We start from the raw sequence: 21,777 nt of genomic DNA, 5'->3' as shown, positions 1-21,777 counted from the left end.
GCCTCCTTGGCTGCTGTATTTATAGCCAGATATGATGTGCCATTCTGGGCTTAATATTTGAAATGCCTCTGGTTGCAGAAAGTCAAAAATACACTGCCCAAGCATTAAACTCTGTATGTTTAGGAGTAATACCTGCATACTTGGTTCTTAAAGTGCAATTCTTCATCAACAGCATTGTTAAAATACTGGATTTTAAACTTGCTGGTTCCCTCTTTCCACCAATGCAGCCAAACAGCAATTCAAACATAACTATCCCACAAAAGCATTCCAGGGATGTTTACTGGCTGGAAGCTCTCAGATAATGACCTTTAAAGAATCCTACAAAAAAATTACCATAATCTACAAATGCTTGGTCATAGCTTACTGTGTGATACACAGAGCCACAGTTTGCAGTGACCTAGGGTGAGAAATAACCAAATAACATCAACATCTCTTACCTGAGGAGGTGCTGAGTGGAATAACTGGAAGAAAAGGCCTTGGTGTTACTGACTGACCCATTGTGATCAGTGCACAAACACAGTGAGGAGTCATTTACCCACACAGAGCTGCTGGTGAATGGAGTAAGATCCAGCACTGTAATGACAAGTTAAATCTCTAAGAGACTCTGCAATTCTTTCACTAACACTTGAGTATGAGAAGGGCTAAATCACATTTATTTTAATGTGAATCAAGTTCGACAACTAAGAAAATTCCAGTTGAGGCAGGATCCAGTAAGGCAACCACATGTATAAACTGTTGTGTTGTTCTACATCATAGCTATGGATTGCTGTGCTGGAGAAAGAGAATTCACATTTCACATCCCTTACCAGCCTGTGTGGGAATCCTCACCTTTCACTCTCAATTATATTGTCAATCCCTCAGCTGTGCTGCAGCAAACTACAAACACATTCCAAACTGCACAGAGCAGCACAATCCTTTTGTGATGGATCTGATAAACCCTTCCTCAGCCCCCACTCCTCCTTGGACACCCTTCTCTGCTGGAAAAGGACCAGGCCACAAAACATTATCAATCCTAGTGATGCATGAGGTGCCAAATGTTTCCTGTGCCCTCAGAGCACAGAGCAGCAGCTCCTGTTCATGGGGCATGTGGGGAGGGGGAGCAGGGACACGGGGGCTCTGTGGGCACCACTCTTCCAACTGAGGCCACTCCAGCCTCAGGTGCCCCAGGTAAGAGAATACAAGAGGAAATGAGAGTTCCTCAGTGACATAAAACTTTTTACCACAGAAGGGGATAGAGGGAGAGGAAAAAAAGAGCTTATTTTCCTTTTAAACAATTTCTGCTTCATTTATTGCTTTACAGTATCAGAATCTAACACTAACCCAGAAAGAACCTGATCACATCACAGGTTTCATCAGGAAGTAATTTAAACTGGCCAGAGCATTGTCTAACTTAAGACTACATGAAAGCATTTTTATCATTTTCTTGGCAAAAGTAAGTAATTTGTCCCTTATTCATTATTTGTATTAGAATGGCACCCAGACACCCACTAAAGAAAATCTCTGTGAGGCCAGATGCTCTGGAAACACAGATCAGAACTGTCCTTACTCTAGAGAGCTTACAATCTAAGAAAGCTTTGCAGATGTTTGCAACAACAGATGTTTTTATGCCTTGCAATGTTCAAGATTACCAGGGCAGATCCACCAAAGCTAAAGATCAAGATGAATATTCAGATTTGATGACCAATTTCCCCTATGTGCCACTTCAGTCACCAAGTCAGATGCTGTCATCAATTTCAATCTTCTCTTTAGCACAGCAGATGAGTCACTGAAAGGCTGGTGAACAGAACTACAGCCAAGATTCTCAACTCCAAGGAACTCAGATGACACAGACCTTAAAGGTTCAACTCACTCTACTCCAGGTGGGATAATTTTCAGAAGTTACTAAATCACATTTTCAAGTCAACTCCAGTGTTACAGGATAGGTTTCCAGACTCTGGCACACCACACAAACACATTCATTATGCTCTGAAAAATTCTGAGGGTTTAAGACAATTTTTTAATGTGCCATATAAACTATAGTCACGAGTATTACCTGTTTGTCTTTTTAAGAAAAAAGGAGAGACTGGAGGCAAAAATAATCTTTTTAAACCTCTAGGTAATGACATGTATTATGACGTACGAAGGAAAAACAATGACAGTAGTAGCTGGCAGTTGGTGTTTTGGCTGAAGTTATGAATCTATGTGGAATATTTCTGTAGATTTTCCTCTTGGTCATCCTCCCCATGCTGCTGTTGATAATGCTGGTACAATTTGGATCCCCAGGCTCCCCCCATCCCTTCTACTGCTGGGAAGTGTCCGTTGGACATATTGAGTATAATGGAGGTCAAGGATTTAATGTAGTTTTTGGCCAGAGTGAGAGTCTCTATTTTGGACAGTTTGTTCTCGGCCCTCACGTGAGGGATGACCTCGCGCAGGGCCTGGAAGGCGTTGTTGAGCTTGTGCATCCTCTGCCTCTCGCGCTCGTTGCTCTCCAGCCTCCTCAGCAGCCTGTCCTTGCTGCTCCAAGCACGCCTGCCTCTGCCTGGGGGGCTCTTGCTGCTCTCCTTGTTCCCCCCATTCCTCCTTTCTTTGCGCCGCAGACATTTCACCAGTTCCTTTTTTCTCATTGCTGGCTCTTCGGAAAACGCTTCTTTGTCAGTGGTTTGCCTTTGTTTCTTTCCTTTGGTTTTAGTCTTCATGTTGTGTTGGATGCACTGGTATTAATGGTCAATGTGCTGTAAAAACATAACACCAATATTCAGCTGGGAGGAGAGCTTGCAGAGGGAACAGAGGGCAAGTGAATGGAACCAGTGAAACAAAGATGCAGTGAATCACCTACTGGTGAAAAACAGAAGCCTCTACTTTCTTAGAAACAGGCCTCAAAGCAGAGAGGTTTTTCCTTTGTCACTGGACATAAGAGAAAGCAGTCTCCAAGTCGATTCAGTCTTTCTGTAGAAAAGTGAACCACAACTCAAAAACCATGCAGAATATAACAGTCAGTGAGGTTTGGTAACTCATCACCTCTGTTTGATCTCTTATGCTGCTGTTGTCTCCCAGCTCCTCACTCCTCCACGTTATAACAAAGCCATGCACCACTTCCATGTACACGTGCTGGCTATGGGGAGTATTAGACAGACCCTCAGGCTCTTACTCAAAGTAATTCTCCTTGAACTCCTGGTAATTGGTTTTTGTAGGCACAGGTTTCCACTGTGAGAGGAGTCCACTAGAGGGAAACATGGCACACTCTCAGGGAGAAGCTCCGAGCCAGCCATGTGTTTTCAGCTGAAACATTTCTGTGTTGAGGGCTCGTCCTCAACACACACACACACAAAAAAGCACTTCCTTCTTCCAACAAAAATCCAGTAATGTCAAGGCTTAACTGCAGTTACTGCCCAAGATCAACAGCAGCAGAGCAGGCTATTTTCCAAGTTACCCAAAAAGACACAGCAATGTTCCTTCCTCTGCATTAGGTGACAGCACTGATATTTTACCTCCCTCAGCCCATATTCTGTGCCCACATCATTTTACATCTGAATATAACAGCACCACAGCAACCCTGCCTCTAACACCAACGATCAGTGTTACTAAGAGACATTCCCAAAACATGTTCTTTCCACAGCCTTCCAGTTCATGTAGTCAAAGGTTTGCTGTAAACAAAATATATTTTTATGCCGATACTATTGTGCAGGAGCAGTTTGAGAGTTGGTGAGCCAATAAAAAATGAAGGAAAAAGAAGAACAAAAACGCTAGCCCCAGATGTGAGACTGTCCCAGTACAACCTCAACCTTAGCTGGAGCAGGTGGTGGCTATGTCTGGCAGGTCCTGGCTGTGCTGTGGTAAACAGCCCCTCCTGTCTCGTTTCTCATTTCTTGAAAGCCATGTTTAGCTGCTGGGCTTGCACACTGACTCAGTTCTCTGCCTGGGAGGACATCCTGGCCATCCCAAGGTTCCTTACTATCAAAGAGGCAACTTTACCGAACAGGACAGGAATTCACAAAGCAGCTGGGTTAGGGCAGCACCCAGGTGATGACAGCTCTAAGATAGCACCAAGCAGCTTGTGTTGTGGGAGCCTAAAAAACACTGGAGACACACAGAGAGGAACAGGTCCAAAGGCAAGCACTAGGTTTGTTCTGCACCCTCTGTGTAACTCACTTGGCAGAAAAGGCACAGCTACAGATGACCACAGAGGAGTGGGAGCTTCCCTGCCCAAGCACAAGAAGCACTGCTGGGGAGTGCTGCTGTTTGGAAGAAAACAGCCCACAGGATTTGGTGAAGAGGGAGCTCATGGACACAGCCAGGAGAGAAAACTGGAAGAAGATCCAAGAGAAGGGAAGCTTCAGCAAACTGCGAGAGTAAAGTAGTCTTGAAAACTACAGGCTGGGCAAAAGCAAATGGGGAATAATGGGATAACAAGGTACCTAGCTGATAGGCTTGTTCTTAGACTGCTGTAATCTGGAGAAGTAACCATAAAGAGCCCCAGCTCAGCTGCTAGGAGTCCCAGGAAGGTGTTATCAGAGTGTGCAAGGAGCAAACAGATTGAGAGGGGATCAGGAGCAACAGACTGGAGTGGTCAAGAGAAACCAAAGAGAGCAGCCAAATACCAACGCATTTAACACCCTGTGCAGCCATCCACAGGGCTGGCATCCCTCTTCTGTGACTTACCACTCCACCCGCTGCTGAGAAGGCGCCTGGGGCCCAAGGGGCAACGCGGCAGAGACCCGGGGGGAGCCAGGAACAGCAGCAAGGGCTGCGGGGACAACAGGGAGGGAACGCGGCGGGTGCTCTGAGGGAGGCAGGCTCTGTCAGCAGGAGCGTGCGAGGGGCCCGGCCCTGCCCCGGCCCGAGGAGCCCCGGGCAGCGCTGCCCGAGCCCCGCAGGCGGAGGCAGCCGCAGCTCGGCCGGCGCTGTCCCGGACACGTCGCTTTAGCGGCGGGGGCGGGCCCGGCGGGCGGGAGCTCCGGTGCCTCGGCGGGCAGGGACCCGCACACCGCGCCGAGGGGCCGGGCACGGCCGCAGCGCCCCGCTCACGGCTCCAGCCCGTGCTCGGGGTGCGACAGCGCCGGCGGTGACACGGGGGACACGGGGAACACACGGCATGAGGAGGCGGCGCGGGTGTCACCCACACTGGGGCAGGCACAGCGCTGTCACCGCGGGAGCGCCGGCCCAGCGCCTCCTCAGCATGTGGGGTGTCCCCGGCTGCAGGACAAGGTCTGTCCCAGCTCTGTTCTGCACCTTGTCACAGCACCCGTGTGACACTGCCCCACAGACACAGCACTGCCATCTCTTTGAGAACTTGCTGCTCATAAAGACTGCAAGTTCTCAAATTCTTTGATAATAACTTCTATATACGGTGACCAATTTAGTGCCATGGGATCTTTTGCATCTGTTCTCATTAATGGCCACTGCCTTGGTCAAATTTCAGCCCAGTAGTTATATTTTACCTAATGAAGTTAAGTCATCTTGATATCAGTTTCTCATTCCCAGGTCACAACAGGTGCCAGCACTCAACAGCTGCCATGAGAGGTGGGGGCTTCCACAAGAGCCTCCATCAACACTGCCAGGGCTGCCTGGGCCACCCCCTGCTTCCCGGAGAGCAGGGAACACCAGCACCCTGCTCTCCTCCTGCCCAGCCTGGAACAGCCACAGCATCTCACCAAGGCAGCTCCCAGGGAACACCAGCACCCTGCTCTCCTCCTGCCCAGCCTGGAACAGCCACAGCAGCTCCCAGGGAACACCAGCACCCTCCTCTCTTCCTGCCCAACCCAGAACAGCCACAGCATCTCACCAAGGCAGCTCCCAGGGAACACCAGCACTTCATTTATTTACCTGGTGATTTTTGGTCCATTCCGCACATGCACTTAGATAGAAAAACCAAGCAACTCTTCTAGGAAGAAATTCAGTGAACACTGAGAAAAAATAATTAACCTGTTTTCTGAAGTTATAAATTTCAAAAATTCCCATTCTTCCTACAGATTTCTAATTCTATGATTGAAAGCAAAATTCAGTATTCAGAATGACACTGTTTCTTTTTTAATTATTGCTTCTCTACTGACTGTGTACACACTTTACCTGAAATTCTCACAAGGGTGATGATACTGGAAGACTTTAAAGGTGACTACGCTATTTAGCACAGGCTCATCTGCTGGGACTGTGGCTGTGAACTTTTGGAACTTTCTCAACCTCAGGAGACTAATAAATATATCTTACAGTAGAACTACACTGCTGGCATCTGTTTAAAAATGAACAAACAGACAAAGAGATTATAAATATATAACTGTATTTTATTTTTAATATTAAATATTTTTAAATTACAAGCAGTTTCTTGAATCACACTATGCATGATAATCAATATACAGTAGAAATTACAATTTAAAAATGTACACAATTTAAAGACATTTTGACCTGAAATTTCATTAACTATGATATATTGCCATAAACCTCATACCTGTATTAAATTACAATAGGAAAACCTCATACCTATGATTTTGTTACATAGTTTCTCATTTACAAATAGAATTGAACATTATATATACACACACATCAGTACCATTTATCATTTAAGTTACACCTACATCTGTGCAAGTTCAAACAATTTCATAAACAAAACTAACTGTAAGTCATATTCAAGTTTCTGAAAAACAGGCTGCTGGTATTACAAATACTTATTTTCAATAAGTTTATATGATGTTTGACTCTCCTCTAGATTTCCTCCCATTTTGTACCAAAACCATTAACATGTATGACTTAAAGCTGAAGTAATTTTTTTGAAGTAACTCCATTCTTATTTAAGGCTATTTCTTATAAGGCTAATGTACTTGAATTCCACCTTTCACCAACTCCAACACAAATAGCCAAGTCACTGACACCTGACAATGCTGACATTTTAGGATAGTGCTTAATTGTGAAAAAAACCTCTTTCTACCAACCAGCCTCCTCATGAAAGATTGAGTATTACATAAAAATCTGCTAAAAATACTGATAAAAAGAATGAGGCTTAAATGGCTTTCAGTAGTGCATCAACAAGGATATGAAAAAACATTTAAATCTGCTCATTTCCATAAATGCAGTTATACACAGTGTATCTGCAGCTGGGGCATTTGGGAGAGTACAGGTGTTCCCACTGAAACTGGACACACTTGTTGCTCTCTTGGCTTCTCACTACAGATCCTGATGTTCAAATAAACGTCTTTAGGTGGAAAAAACCAGATCTTTTAAATACCTTTAGCAGCCAAATTGAGACAATGCCTTCATTATTCAAACAATCCAGGTATTCTACTAGAGAAGGAATTAAGCTGTAACCAGTCCTCATAATAAACCATTGAAAATAGATACATGTACTTCTAAAATGGAGACCAGGCTTAAGTAGCTAGTGCAAGAAATTACACAGAATGTAATGAATGATTTGGAACAAATCCCCTCATTATAATGTAACATGTTGGAATTACTAATTCATCTTCATTGTGCCACTTAACTGCCAGGCAGACATTTAAGTATTGCTAGTAGTTGATCAGATCTTTAAGTGTTATTTTTTTACCCCAAAAGATAGTTTATATTATTGCAATCCAGCCTACTGGATTACTGAAATTAAAATTTATGCTTAAGTGATCTGAGTTAAGTTTAAATACTTCTTTCTCTTCATTGTACAGCTAAAAAGGACATTACCTTGTTTAATATCATACACATCTTGTTTTGGAAAAAATGCTCCTTTGGCAATTCATTAGCAATGAGTCCATTTGGACAAAGGAGTAAACTTTTACTTCCTGTGTAAGCTTTTCTTTAAATCCAGGTAAAGAATAAAAATCTTAGATTTCCATCAAGCAAAGGAAATTCCTGATGTGCAAGATAAACATCTGATTTTCCAGAATTATAAGGAACAAAATGCACAACCAAATGACAACATTCTGGAGCATAAGCTTTTATTTAACCCAGAATTATTTTTTAAATAAAATGATTCAAAATTAAGGCTGAACTCCAGGTCTGACAAGTTTTTCACCACGTAAGGCAGACAAGCCCACGTGTTCCCTGCAGACCATTATGGAGTTTCATTCTTACTATGGTGAAAATTTAAAGACAGATGAGGTACCCTAAATCTAGCTGTATCAAGGAGTGTAATGTTGGAATTATGGAGTTCCTAAGCAATAGTTTGTGCACAAGGTCTATTACCAACATTTTAAAATATTTTCAGTAGCGCACAGCTTCCTTAAACCCTCTACAGTACATACTGTAAGCCTGTATTAAGAACTACTTGACTTTGCCTTCTAAATATTGTTTTGGGAAAGGTCCACAGGAAAATTCAGTTCCTCACTTCATACTGAAGAACAGTTCTGACTAACTCTGAACCTGAGTGCCTCATCAGAAAAAGATCTCTCAATTCATTGGCAACTTCAAACAACATTATTAACTAAATCATTCCCTTTTAATCAGTATGGAAGCCATTCTGGTTTAAGGGCTAAATAGCATTGGAAAAAAAATCAGTTAACATATTCTTGTCATTTTTAAAACATACTTAAAAATCAAAATTAACACAGAGGTATACAAAAAAAGAAAACATCTGAAAATATCTAGTCCTCCCATCTCCATATGATGAAAATTCTCTGGTGACTGGATCTGGACACAGAGCACTTGGACCACCATAATCTCAAGCCCTGCCAAAACAGCCACTAAAATACAAAGTACTTCAGATTTCAGTGCATTTGTATTTTAGTACAAGTAAACAAATACAAAGCCAGGTAAACTGCTTCTGTCAGTGTTTCCTACAGATCTCAACTGCATAAGGCATTCCAAGAAGTCAGGGATTTGTTTCTCAACTGAACTCATTTTGGAGTAAAAATCAAGGATATCTTTTCCCAAGCAGTTTAGAGGATTAAATCAGCTAAATGCATGGTACAGCAGGAAGGTTAAGCCCCCCACTGTCTTCCCTTCCCTACAGGCTTCAGAGCAAACCTATTGCACTGCAGCCTTTGTTCAGAATGCATTTCAAGATGTCCCATGGAGCTCTGCAGACATCTTAAAATGGATCTGGCCCTATAACGGGTGCAGAACTGGGCATTAACCATTAATCAAAATTGTCATAACATCACCAAGAGGTAGATTTACCACAGGCCTCTGAATGGAGCCCAGATCTGCAGTCAGCAGAAGAATGAGCTTCAAAATTCACAGAATGTACAACTAAAGGGCCAAGTGTACCCAAATCCAGTCTATTGAAATTAGTCTTTATGTAAGATTCATAAATTCCAGAGTTTTGTACAACCAATTTTCCCTCTTCTTTCTCCAAGGCAGAAATTGTAGTAAAAACTGGAAGGCCCTTAACTTTGATATAGTCAGATGCTATTACAGTTTAAGCAGTCAGTAGGATCATATGTAGGAATTAAGAGACATTATCTCTTTCATCTAAAAATTCCAGAGTATATCATATATTCTTTTCCAGTTTCCTATAAAACATGAACACTAACAACCATTCTATAACCATTATCATTTTAGAAATGGTACTGAATATAAGATTTCAGCAAGTCTAACATAATACTCAGAAGTTATGTACGTTTTACGAGTACCGTGCATAGCAAAAGGCTACAAAAAGGACAAATTAAACTGGATAACTGGGCCAATTCAACTTGTCTTGTTTTCCTTGAAAGATTTAAGATTTTGATTCTGTACATCATCAGGAAATAAAGGAAGAATAATCCATAGTGCAATTGTAATAAGCAAAGTAATATGTAGTGATATCTTTTTGAATAAATATGGCTCACTACTGATCAACTATCATTCAAACAGTTCCATCAACACAGCCACCTGTTGCACAGGACAGGTATACACAATTCTACAACAGGTGTATGTTCAAATAGATAATGAACTACATGGAAAAATATAAAAAGAATATTATACAATCTCATACATAAACCAGACTGTAGTGTAATTGCTTTACTTGTTTAAGTTATCTGAAAAATACTTCAAGTACTTGAAAACAGCGGCAGAATCGTCTTTCAATGAAAAGCAAAATTGCACTGATTTAAAAATACATTACAAAGTTAAATACACATTCAAATTAATGTCCTGATTTAACATTGCTTTCAGTGTTTACTTCCATTTCTCAGTACTTCTTGATTACCTGTGTTACTCCAGGACGATCCAGAGTTTAGATAAAGAAGTCTCAAACACAAAGTCTATGTGTTTTATGTATGGAGTCCAAGCACATTTAAATTGATTTAATCTTTTTCTCCATCTTCACTGCTTCCTATTAGTAAAAGAGAGGTCATAAGATACAGTGAGATTCTTCTGCACAACCCTCATTTCTTTGTAAGACTCCTGCTAGAACTTGGCATTCTGCTGTTTTGCCCTTCCAAGTTTTGGTTAATTTTTCCCTACACTTTCAACTACTGTAAACATTTGGTTCATTTATTCATAGACATCTGCCTCAATCACACAGTTCAATGTCACTTCTTAGGACACATAAGGCAAGGTAGGATCTCCAAAATACTCTCTCTTATCTGTAAGTTACTAAGCAGCAAATATTATCTAATCAATAAGCACAATATAAGAACAATACAACTCTATATAACACTGATTACATATTTATAGACATTGACCATAAGCAAGGCTCTGCTATCAGTAATATTTATTTTTAATAATGCAATGTGTTATCAAGATTAATAATATGCCAGACCAATTCAAGTGTGGTTATTTTTGCTTCTCTTAACCCTCAAAAACATATCAAAGGTTAAAAAAGTTTTTGGTTATTGACAAGAAGGCTTGTTAATAAACACTGCTAGTACTCAATATTGCTCTGAATGGATTGTTTGGGTCTCCTAACAAAAGCTATCCTATTCACAGCTCTAGAAAACATGCTGCAGTTCTTGAGAAAATATCAAGAATGCAATGTCTAAAAAGCAATATGAAAAGAAAACTAAACTGTAAAATAAGCTTACACAATAATAGCAGAAACATTATGTTCCTGGCATCCTCATCCTGTGCAATGAAAACACAATTGTGACTTAAGACAGTGCAATAACCAGAATTAATAACTGCCATAGTGTGGCAGGTGCAACAGCAGTGCTGCAGGACTGCAGAGGGTTCATTCATCCAAATACAGCTCTTGGGTTTTTAACACAAAAGCTGAGAGCCTGTTCTGTAAATGTTCCACAGGCTTTTCGACTACAATTTTGTATCAACTTGGACACAAATAATCTCAATCTCCACGGAAAACTATGTCTTAACTGAAACACAAGACCAGACATGAACTTTTGTAGTGTTAAAAATGTACTTCTACATTTGGTATTTAAATAGAACAAAACTTGTATCTATTCCTTTATCTTTATGTAACAATTTTAATTTCTACCTTTAAAGTAATTACTATGACTAAATCACTTACCTCCTTGCTCTATATCTGAATCTGTAAGATGTGTAAGAGAAAAGCTTGCCATGTTTGCAGGAGAGATGGAGAATCTGGAATAAGGGGATGAATGTGACCAGTTCTGATCGAGAGTCCGGGATGGTGGAGGTGGAGAGAAGTACTTTGATGGCTGCAGGGGTGCTTTAGAACCAATGAGACTGTTAGCTGCCTTGGAGATAAAGGATGGCTCTGGAGAAGAGAAGTCATCATCCCACTCAAAACCTCCACCTTGAGGAGGGGAAGAAAAAAAAAAAGTAAGAAAGAAGAAAAAAGCAGCATTACAGTAATGTCATGTAAGGTCACCCAGAGTCGTACAAGGAGACTGGAAGATTACATTAACCCCAAACAAAACCTGTGTCCCTGGGCAGGGCTCTAGCCCAGGGAATCACAAAGATTTGTCACCCAGTTTGGCTGCCTCTCAGGCAACCCTGGACACATCAATATATAAAGAACCAGTATCACATCCCAGCTTTGCTCCTCAGGACCAAGGGACTGAGCCCAGCTGCAGTGTGTGCTTAGGACGCAAGATTGAAGCCAACATGGTCCAGTGAATTTACAGATCACAGAGTTTAATGACTTCTCATAAAAGGCTCTGCACAAAACAGTCTCAGCCCCTGCTGTGTATAAATATATTCATGTACCTTCTTCATCTGTTGAGCTTTCTGAATTTGCAAATCTGTTTAAGTAACCAGGGCTGGAAGATGGAACAGGAGAGCTGCCAGCACCTTCCCCGTTCACGTCTATCCCATGGCTTCCCAGCTCCTTCGTTGGTGTTTCCTAAGGCAAACAAAGCCACTTTTTGAACTCTTTTTACACACAATGTCTCCATGCATCCTTCAGATGCCAGCACCCACAAATACACATCCCCATCGTGCCATCAAATGGAATTAAAAGGTCTGTAAACTGCTACAACACCACAACAAGACTTTGAGTTACAGATTAGCACATGCAAGTACTTCTAAAGAAAGTTGCACCAAATCTATGCTAAAATGCACACAGGAAACTACTATTTAAATATTATTTACTATATAAAATGGCTTCATATTTGTAGGAACAAATACCTTCCAGCTGAAAACAGTTCCCATATCAGCTTAATGTGGGTAGGGGTTTTTTTCACTCTTTAATAAAGCCTTATCCCAACATTTAATTATTTTTTAATCCCCTAATCGTGTTCAGGATAAAGAGCCAGACTTTGTACAGCCGGTATTGGAAGCAGCCAACATTTTATCAGTTATTGTAATAAAAAGTAAAGAGTTCAACAACCAAGAACAGCTTAAACACAGCTGATTTTTTCCTTCCCCTCTGACAAAAGGATTACTATTCTACAGGCTGCCTAAACACAAATAAATCACCTATGTTTTCTATTCCAAAACACAGTTAACTATAATATTAAAGTGCGTCATCATAAGCAACATTTCCCAAGCTTGACAATGTGACTGTTCTTTTAAACTCACTGGACTAGTTCAGTTGCCATAATGCTAAAATACAATCCCCTCTGTATCCAGTTACAGAAGTTAAAAATTGATAAAGCTGATAGAGAAACAAAAGTAACCTTGAATTTTATAAGCAGATCACTGTGTCACTGCACATGAATCCCACAGGATTAATAAAAATTAGCATTACCATCTAAATACTGTGCTCATCTTTGATTATGCTCTTAGCTAAATTTACCTTAGTGCTAACTGACATAAGATTCAGAGTTAGGCTTCAGTTTGAGTTTTGGGTTGGTTTTTTTTTTTTAATTATTGGCTTTTTTGCTTTCTTCCTTTCTTTTATAAGGCATCTTAAAGACTTCAAACTCATTAAACAGATAAGCTGTTTTTATAAAGCTGCAACAATATTCTGTCAAAATAAAATAATTAAATATTGTCCATAGCAATGCTGCCCCACATATTCAAATTAAATACATGTTATAAACAGCAGAAAAACATCATTAAAATTTGTTTCATTCAGCACATGCAGTCAAGGGTCCAACAGCAAAGGAGACTCATGATTTGGAAACCAAAGCAAAATCCTCCTTCAATTCAGATTAGTGCAGCTATTCCACCAGCAGCACTAAACTGTACCCAGCCAAGTCACAAAGTTCTTTTTTCTTTATATATAAATATTATTCTTTTACATACATAAATTCTTACAAAGCCTTTATATATTAAGAAAAAATAACCTACATCATGAACAAGCTGTAACCCTGCCAAAACAAGAACAAGAAAGCTGCTTTTGTAACAAGGTTTTCCAAATATTAAGCAATTTATTCAATTCCTCCTTGTTTAAACAAAAAAAAAAAAAAAAGGCAAGACAACAAAAATTTTACTTAGTAATTAAAAAGAAAGGTACCTGATCAAACAAATAGACTGTCACATCATCAAAGAATGTCACAGCCTTTTTCTCATCTTTCCAAAGTTCAGGCTGCCTTTCATTAAGAGGTTTTGGAAGTTTCAACAAGCTTCTCAAATGTTTTCCATCATCTTTTTCAGTAACTATCTCAGGTACTTGATGAACAGTTTCATCTTCACTGTCAGAACTCAGACTATGCATATGAAAAGTCCTCATGTCATCCTCAGAATCACTGTTTTCATCTTCCTCATCTGCATCATCACCATCTTCTAAATCCAGCATCCCAGCCACGCTGAGCTTGCCGAGGTATTTTCCTTCAATATCTGGCTCTTTCAGCTTTTGTCCTTCCATGTGATAGAAGGACTTCTCACTGTTATTCAGATCTAAAGCCATGTTGTGCACAGGCTTTAAGTCTCTGTGTGAAAGGAGCTCTGAAGTGTTCGTGCCAACACAAGAGACACTTTTATGGGAAGTCTCAGATAGTTTTATTTCATCCCTCAGGTTACCTTCCATCACTATTTCCAGGGAAGTCAGAGCTGCCTCAGCCCACTCATCAGGGCACCCCTGCATCCTTTCATCCATCTCTTGGATCTCTAAATTGTGGTTTAGTTCCAGTTTTGAGTTTTGATTATCATCACCCTGGTAATTCCTCACATCACACGCTTGCTGTCTCTCTTCAAAACCAGAAACCTCTTCAGTGTGATTGTCTCCTCTGTTGGGGGAAATAACACACACAGTCTCTCTGGACAGATTTCCAGACTCTTCTGGTTTTTTATCTGGCTCAGAATCATTATCAGAGAAATAGGCTGAGTCTCTATAAGAGTTTTGATTTCCACTCAGAAAAACCACTGGGGTTATTTCTAAATTGCTGTTCACTGCATCCAAACAAGCTGCTGCTTCTGACACAATGATGACTGGATTAGAAGGCAAAGCACTGACACTGTTCTCATTCACACACAGAGCAGTTTCCACATTGGGTGTGTCCTCAACAGGAACATGGGAAGTCCATTCTGGAGATTCCAGGTTTTCTGTTTCATAGCCACTGTCAGCAGGTTTATCTGGTGGCAAAAGTTTCTGAGGACTTTGAGCCTGTAAAGATTCTAAAACCTCATTTACATCTAAAGAATCCAAAGAATCAGGAGTCTCTAAGGCTTGTTCTACAGTTTGTATAGGAGATGGGCTGTCCTCCAAAAGACTATCCTGACTGGTACAATCTGAAGCAGCAACAGAAATTGAGGTCACCTCTTCTGGAACATCCTTACAGTTCTCAAAATGATTTGATGTTTCATGTATTTCCTCCAATAAACATTCATTTTTTTTAATTATGGGAGAACTATCTTGCACATTTCTTTTCCTATCTTCCTGATCACTACATTTTTCTTTGTTAAATGTTGTTTCATCAGACTTGAAAAGCATTCCCTGTTTCATCTGTGCATCACACTCATCTGTTTCAATAGCAACACTGTATGGACTGTTTCCAACATTATTATTTTTGGCATTATAAGATAGCTCTTCCTGACAGAGAACATCAGTGTTGCAGGACATGACTTCATTCACTTCTACATTTAGAAATGTCTCCTCATCCTTCAAAATAGGAAGATTTGCACAGCTATCAGATGAATTATGTGCTGTGGGTGGACTAGAGGATGCCTGCATTTTTACAGGAGTCTGAGACTGGGAAATGGGATCTTTACTCATTGTCACTGGGTTAAAATTTTCATCTTTCACTGTTCTAAGACTTTCATGTATTAAAGAAAAGACCTGTGCATTTTCAGCCAGCACAGGGTCGGGCTCTACAGAGTTTCTTTTTGAGGTTTCTAATATATTTCTTAGAACATCTTCTGAGTACTGCCCAAAGTCACTGCTGTCTTTTTTAGGCAATAACCCTGTTAATAAGTTTTTCTCTTGAAGAAATAAGAAGTTATCAGAAAGTTCTTCTAAAGTTACCAGCTCTGACTGGTTAGAGATATTTTCACATAAGGAAACAGTTTCATTTTCAGAAGCATGATTAGAATGCTCCTTCTCAGAAGAGCCTACTGCCTTTCTAGCATCTGTGTTTGAGTTCAAAACAGCTGGTTTAAAGTCTTTAGGAGAATCATTTGTTTCAGCAAACCCAAGTATTTTTCTATTTGTCAATTCTTCTGCTCTATCAATATCATTAAATATACTCTGGAAAGGACTTTCTGGACTATTGGCAGCAGTCAAAAACTCCTCTTTAGGATCTGTATTGTAGTGGAAGAAGTCCCCATCAGTACTAGATTCTTCAACATCAAGATCCCTGAGAACCGTGAAATGAGAACTTTTTTCTTGTACAGCTTCTTGATGATCAACTTCTGTGGTTAATACAACTGATTGGTTATCAAAATTCATGCTGCAGCCACTTCCTTTCTCCTCTAACTGGATATAGTAGTCATTTCCAACAGAAAGTTTGTGTGCATCAAACACAGGTAACACCCCAGGGACAGCAAGTGATGCCTCTTGACCACTTCCATCCTGTGCTCCTGGTCCTTGCTCTGAAAGTGACCTCTCAAAAACCTCCACTGGATAGAAAATACTTGTGTAGTTCATGGCTTCATCAGGATTCACATGACCACATTCATCAAAGTGATCATGTTTAGCTGCCTCCCAGATGTACTCAAAGCTCAGCCCATGGCTTGTTTCAGTCACTGTCAGAACCTCCTCCAGCTCGTGGCCAAGTCTATCTCCTGTGAAGTGATCCAAGATTGGGAATGCAGAATTACTTGCTTCTCTATTTGAGGTGTTTGGTTTCAGAGCATTCCACTGCTGCTCAAAATCAATCTCTGAGTCCCTCTGGCTCTGCATGCGGAGGTAAGTCAAGAGTCTGTGCACTTCTTCTGCCGTCGGTCTCTTTTCTGGGGGCAGCCAACAGAACTGCAGAACTTCATACCTACACAAATAAAAACATGTTCAATAAGGTTTCCCACTGAAAAGGAATTTCTAGAATTCAGACACCTAACATGCCTCAGAGTACCAGTATCACTGGCAGAACTTCCATCTCCAGCACATCCCCTTACTCCCTTTACCTAGGGTTTGTTTGCTGAGTTTCCACGTAGCAATTTCAACATGTTTAAGAGAACTGAGTCATTTCAGAAACTTCTTCAGCAGCTTTAAGAATAAATAGAAACACTTCAAGTTTACCATCTATCAGAGTATGGCTGCTCCAGCCGTGGCTTGAAGGGTTTAACCTGCTTCTCCTTGATGACATGGGTCAGGACCTCCCTGTCAGAGAAGTCTGAGTACGGCCGAGCACCGCTCTCAAACAGCTCCCACAGCGTCACACCCAGGGACCTGCAAAAGAGCAGCACAGGATGGGCACTCTCAGAACTACTTTAGAGTGGCTTTTCTCAGAAAGGATATGCAAAGCATAACTGGCAAGGAGAAATAAATACTACTCCCCATGGTCTCTAGAATAACTTCAGAACTTATTTCATTTTGACAGAATGCTAAAACCCTGAAGAATAAAGTAGCTTGAAAGCAACAACAATGAAGACAACAAAATGTAGGTGGTCTCAAATTATTTGATCATGGAAAATGTCTACATATAATAAAACATTATCTTTTCAACAATTTAAAAATAAAAAATGTATTTTTTTTACTATAGTGTATAGAAATGAGATTAAAAAACCTTACAGTTAGCCCAATAGAAGAGAAAAAGCTTTCATTTTCTTTTCATAGAAATTGCAGTTATAGGTCAAACTGCTAGAAAACTCATCTTTCTTCCAGAGTTCATACAATTCTTTATTGTCAAGCTGCAGTGGTCAAAAGCTGCCTGTGCTCAGTGCTGCATCTGTACTGTATCTAACACTAATCACATTTTCACTGAGTACAGTCAATGCTAATCTTTGGGGAATCCTTCTGGGCTCAAAATGCAAAGTAACTGACTCTGCACATAGAATAACTTAGATTGGAAGGGGGTCTGGAATCAGAGTTCAAACCTGTTCAAAGCAGCTCTGCATAAGAGGCACTGAAATACAAACTGGAAATCTTAAGGCCCTGGCTGCTTGCAGTCCAGATGAACAGTATGAGCTGAGGAAGTTTTTATATCATTTCTATATACCCCACTTGCTTTCTGCAACCCTACTTTTAAAACACCAAACAAACCCTAGTTTACTATTCAACAGCCTTCAAATATAAAGCAGAAATTAACTACAATGTTTTCAGAAATGTTAGCCTAATCCACAATTTCCATTATCCAAATTTCTTGGGGCTTGAGAACTGAAGTGGAACTTGGCTATTTCAAAAATGTTCATCCTCAAGAGTTCACCAGCCATTGTCTGTCAGCTCTTTGGCAGCAGAAACCATCAGTTAATTGCTGTTCTCAAATGCTCCAGCAAGAACACAGCATTTTAATTAAAATGCCACTGTTCTACCAATTTAACTTCATCAGCCTCTAGTAGGGATTATCTTTTTATGTCACTCAGAGCTACTTATTCTTGGAAAAATCATTTACCATTTCTTTATAAATATCTGAAGGTATTTTTATTAATATAAAATGTTTATTAATTAGTAGCAATTCATTAATATAATTACAAATTATGTTTATTAATTAATACAAAATGTTTCTGTTTATTACTATAAACACCTATTATTCTGCTAAACATTTTTGCTTGCTCCAACTTTCTCTCAACAGATTTCTAAGCATCTTTCCAAAGCAGGATATAGTTTCAGGTTTACAGTGATTAACCTACTGTACATCTGATGCATCAGGCTAATTCAAATATTATTTACTCCTTCATGTAACATTTGAAAATATGTTCACAGATGTCTCATTGAAATTTCTTAAAGCCTTCTACATACCATATGTTACTGTATTTATTTTGCTCTGCTGATAACAGTCTGTCTTGAAAACTTGTTACTAACTCAGGTGCAGTCCATCGTAGAGGAACAAGTTTCTTCTCATCTGTCTCAATATAATCTTCCTAAATTATTGATGAAAATGAAGAAAAAAAACCATAAAAAGGCTGAACATATATTGGATCAACTTCCAGACAATGACAGTCCTTTCCTTAATACGTTTTTCAGTGATGCCTATGTAAAAAATTATAATTAAAAAAATAATCCTGTTTTCCCCATGTAGCAGAGAATAATGCTGTGGAGGAAAGTCATTCACTGGTCACTGCATAGCAGAACATTGAATGTCAATTTATTGTTTAAGGTTTGGTACTTACAAAACGTTTTAAATAATGTCCTTAATTTTTCACTTTATTGATATACTTTAATATTTTGAATATTTTCATTAAGAAACATTAACTTTAACATTAACTTTTCTTTCAAATGTGTCCTTAAAACACATTAAAATTACTTTGTTCATATTGTAGGACCACTGTAAATAGGACCAAAAAAGGGTAGATTTAGCAGAAGATTCCAGAAGCAAAAACTCTACTCCTGGTACATGAACTCACTACAGTTATTTGCCAGTAATACTGTGAAAGTTCATTATTCAAATAAAGGACTATCTAGTATCAGTTCACAACTTTCAAGCACACTTGCTGTAACCTTGGCCCCTGAATCCTTTAAAAAAGTGGTCCATGACAAGATTAACTCACCTTATACCTACTGAATCCTATACCATAATCTCCTACTTTGACATTTAAGTCGGATGTGAGGAAGCAATTCCGTAAGGCCAAGTCACTGCAAATGCAAACAAACAACCAGTGAGACAAACCAGGAGGTCTCCAATGCAAATTCAAATGGGTTAACAGAAGTTTCAATTCTTAGAACAGTCAGGTCACAGTTTGAAGTATCAAATGAAAAACCAAAAACATTGTTTTTTAGAGACTTACAATCTAAAAGACAAGGACTTATGCAGAGTTACAGGTTAGAGTTGCAAGTACCTGGAGCAGATCAGTAACACAAACAGTGCTGAGCACTCAGCATCCACTCTAGACACAGTTCAGCAATCTCTGTGCATGAGCTACAGGCTGATCCCATAGACCCAAACCCTGCTGGAGGCTGAGGCAAGCTGGGTGCAAGCAGGGTGTGCTCCTGGAGCTCCTGCAGCTCCCTGATCCTCTTCTGAGCAAATGAAACCAGTCCCTGCACTCTGAAAAACCACCTCATCATATGCAGTGCAAATCCAAGCACAGGAGCTGGGGAAAGGAATTTCTAAAGTACAACTGTGATCTAAACCAAACATCAAGACAGTTTTTTTGTTGCTTACATTTTTATTAAGTTTTAGAACCTACACATGCCAACAATTGATTCCCTATCTCACTGGAATACTGTGGTCACTACAGTTCTATACAAACACTCATCACCTCCAGAAAAAACAAACACTGATAGGGTTTCCCCTTGGAGAGGATGTATTGGACAAGATTTCTTTTCTGGCCAGAAGGCTGTGATTTCCCTTGGGCACTCCCACTGCTTCAAAGGAGAATCAGTTTAGAGCCACAGAGCCACTCTGCATTCTGGGACCCAAAGAAAGCTAAACACAGTGACAAGGCAATCCCATTTAAAGCTTTCATACAAAACCCTGGACTATAGAGCTGTCCTGTATAAAAAAGTTCAAGGTGCAGTCACTTCTCTAGAGCAGTGGTGTAGACTCTTAAGCATTCAAACCACACAGAGCATTTCCATGCAGTTATTGCATTCTGCTCACAATCCTCTCCTGGAGATTACGTGGGCTGTTCACATGCTCCAGTGATGTCACCCCCTAGCACTGCATGGCTTGCATTTTAACTGCCATAAGCAAAATCTATCAGCAACTCAGATTAAATAATAATTACAATACATACTGAGCAACCAGTAATATCTTACATCTGCAGTTAAGTTCCTCAAGTAACAAACCCATGCATTACATATGAGCCAGAACTACAGTCAGTCTTTGAAAAAGACCAACAGAAAAAATAATATATTTCATAGAAGTCCTCCAATAAACAAATCACAAAGCCCTTGAATAGACCCAGAATTTGCTTCCAGCTTCTACCATAAACCAGATCACAAAAACTCATGAACCAGCACTGCTGCTGTAATAATACAAAGAGACAGTTTTAGGAAACCCATCATGCAAACTCAGAAATTTATGCAAGTTTAATGAAGCTGGAACTGTGGCTGCGACAGCAAAGAGCTCAGCAGACTAATTGCTCAAATATTTCACTTTTCAGTTTCACAGAGGGGACTAGGCAATTAAGTTCCCTGGAAGAACTCTACCTTTCCTTCTGTTGGCTTAAAAAAAGTCTCTGAGGTACAAATGGTCTGAAAACCACAGCTTGTCTGCTACAAAGACAGATGATGATGTTTTCCTTTCCAGAGTCATTGAACTACACAGGTCAGAAACACATCTATAACCTTCAAGTATGTCCCAGAGCTTGCCAAATTGTTTTATACTATTTAAATAAATATCCTGGAAGAGAAAAATTGTTGGCTGCTTGAATTTACCACTAACAACAAAATCACTGATGCTGGAGCTTTACCACTTACTCTGACAGCATCAGGATAGTGTTGCTAGAAGTAAACATTACAATGAGAATCTTGCAGATCCACAGATTAATTATTTAGCAAGTTTATCTGTATTTCACTAAGAATGGACTGTTAAATAGAATAGCTACAGAGCCATGCTGCTGCAAGAGAAGAAACTGATCCCTCTGTTAGACAGGTAGAACTGGTATTACCTTCAAGTCATTTGAAATTGTTAAATAGGTTAAAAGAAGAGTTCTGTTCATCAGCCACCAGCTGAGTCCAGCCTTTGGGGCTTTTTCAGGGTTTTGCTGCTGTTTTAAACCTGCACCGTTTAAGACTTAAGTTTGAGAGTCCATTTCTCCCTGAACACAAGACCTTCCCTAAGCAGCAAGAGGCTCGTTAATAAGCTCCAACACAAGCTCCTGCCTTGCTGAAAGGGTGATGCAAGTGCTGGTTCACAGCAGAGAACAGACTGACAAGGTAACTGTCTTGTGGCATCCAAGGTTTCACCATGAAAGCCACATTTGGAGAACAAATACTCTTTGATATTTTAGTAATCTCAGAGGTTAATAACTTCCAGATCCTTAATACCTTCACATTTAAAGCAAAAAATTTTTTTCTATTTTTTTGGGCAACTTGTTCCATGAATGAATTTCCCC

At 40.0% G+C, this 21,777-nt stretch overlaps 2 protein-coding genes across 2 annotated transcripts in view; both read right to left on the bottom strand.

The window, feature by feature from the left end:
- Positions 1 to 2,177: 2,177 nt before the first annotated feature.
- Positions 2,178 to 2,983, bottom strand: BHLHA15 (basic helix-loop-helix family member a15). Its single transcript, XM_054271154.1, has one exon. The coding sequence runs from the start codon at positions 2,676 to 2,678 to the stop codon at positions 2,178 to 2,180; it is 501 nt and encodes a 166-aa protein (XP_054127129.1). The 5' UTR covers positions 2,679 to 2,983.
- Positions 2,984 to 6,239: 3,256 nt separating this feature from the next.
- Positions 6,240 to 21,777, bottom strand: part of LMTK2 (lemur tyrosine kinase 2) — a 41,435-nt gene continuing 25,897 nt past the window's right edge. The window contains exons 8-14 of the mRNA XM_054271177.1: positions 19,267 to 19,351; positions 18,518 to 18,639; positions 16,859 to 17,008; positions 13,700 to 16,607; positions 12,007 to 12,142; positions 11,345 to 11,593; positions 6,240 to 10,210 (exon numbers count right to left, since the gene is read on the bottom strand). Of these exons, the coding sequence (XP_054127152.1) occupies positions 10,182 to 10,210; positions 11,345 to 11,593; positions 12,007 to 12,142; positions 13,700 to 16,607; positions 16,859 to 17,008; positions 18,518 to 18,639; positions 19,267 to 19,351 (3,679 nt within the window). The 3' untranslated portion in view covers positions 6,240 to 10,181. The remainder of the gene's footprint in view (positions 10,211 to 11,344; positions 11,594 to 12,006; positions 12,143 to 13,699; positions 16,608 to 16,858; positions 17,009 to 18,517; positions 18,640 to 19,266; positions 19,352 to 21,777) is intronic.

The sequence above is a fragment of the Melozone crissalis genome, unplaced genomic scaffold (genome assembly GCF_028551555.1).
Source record: "Melozone crissalis strain CALT ecotype California unplaced genomic scaffold, PUWL_Pcris_2 ptg000012l_1, whole genome shotgun sequence".
Classification (NCBI taxonomy): Eukaryota; Metazoa; Chordata; class Aves; order Passeriformes; family Passerellidae; genus Melozone; species Melozone crissalis.
This window is presented reverse-complemented; position numbering and strand designations above follow the sequence as displayed.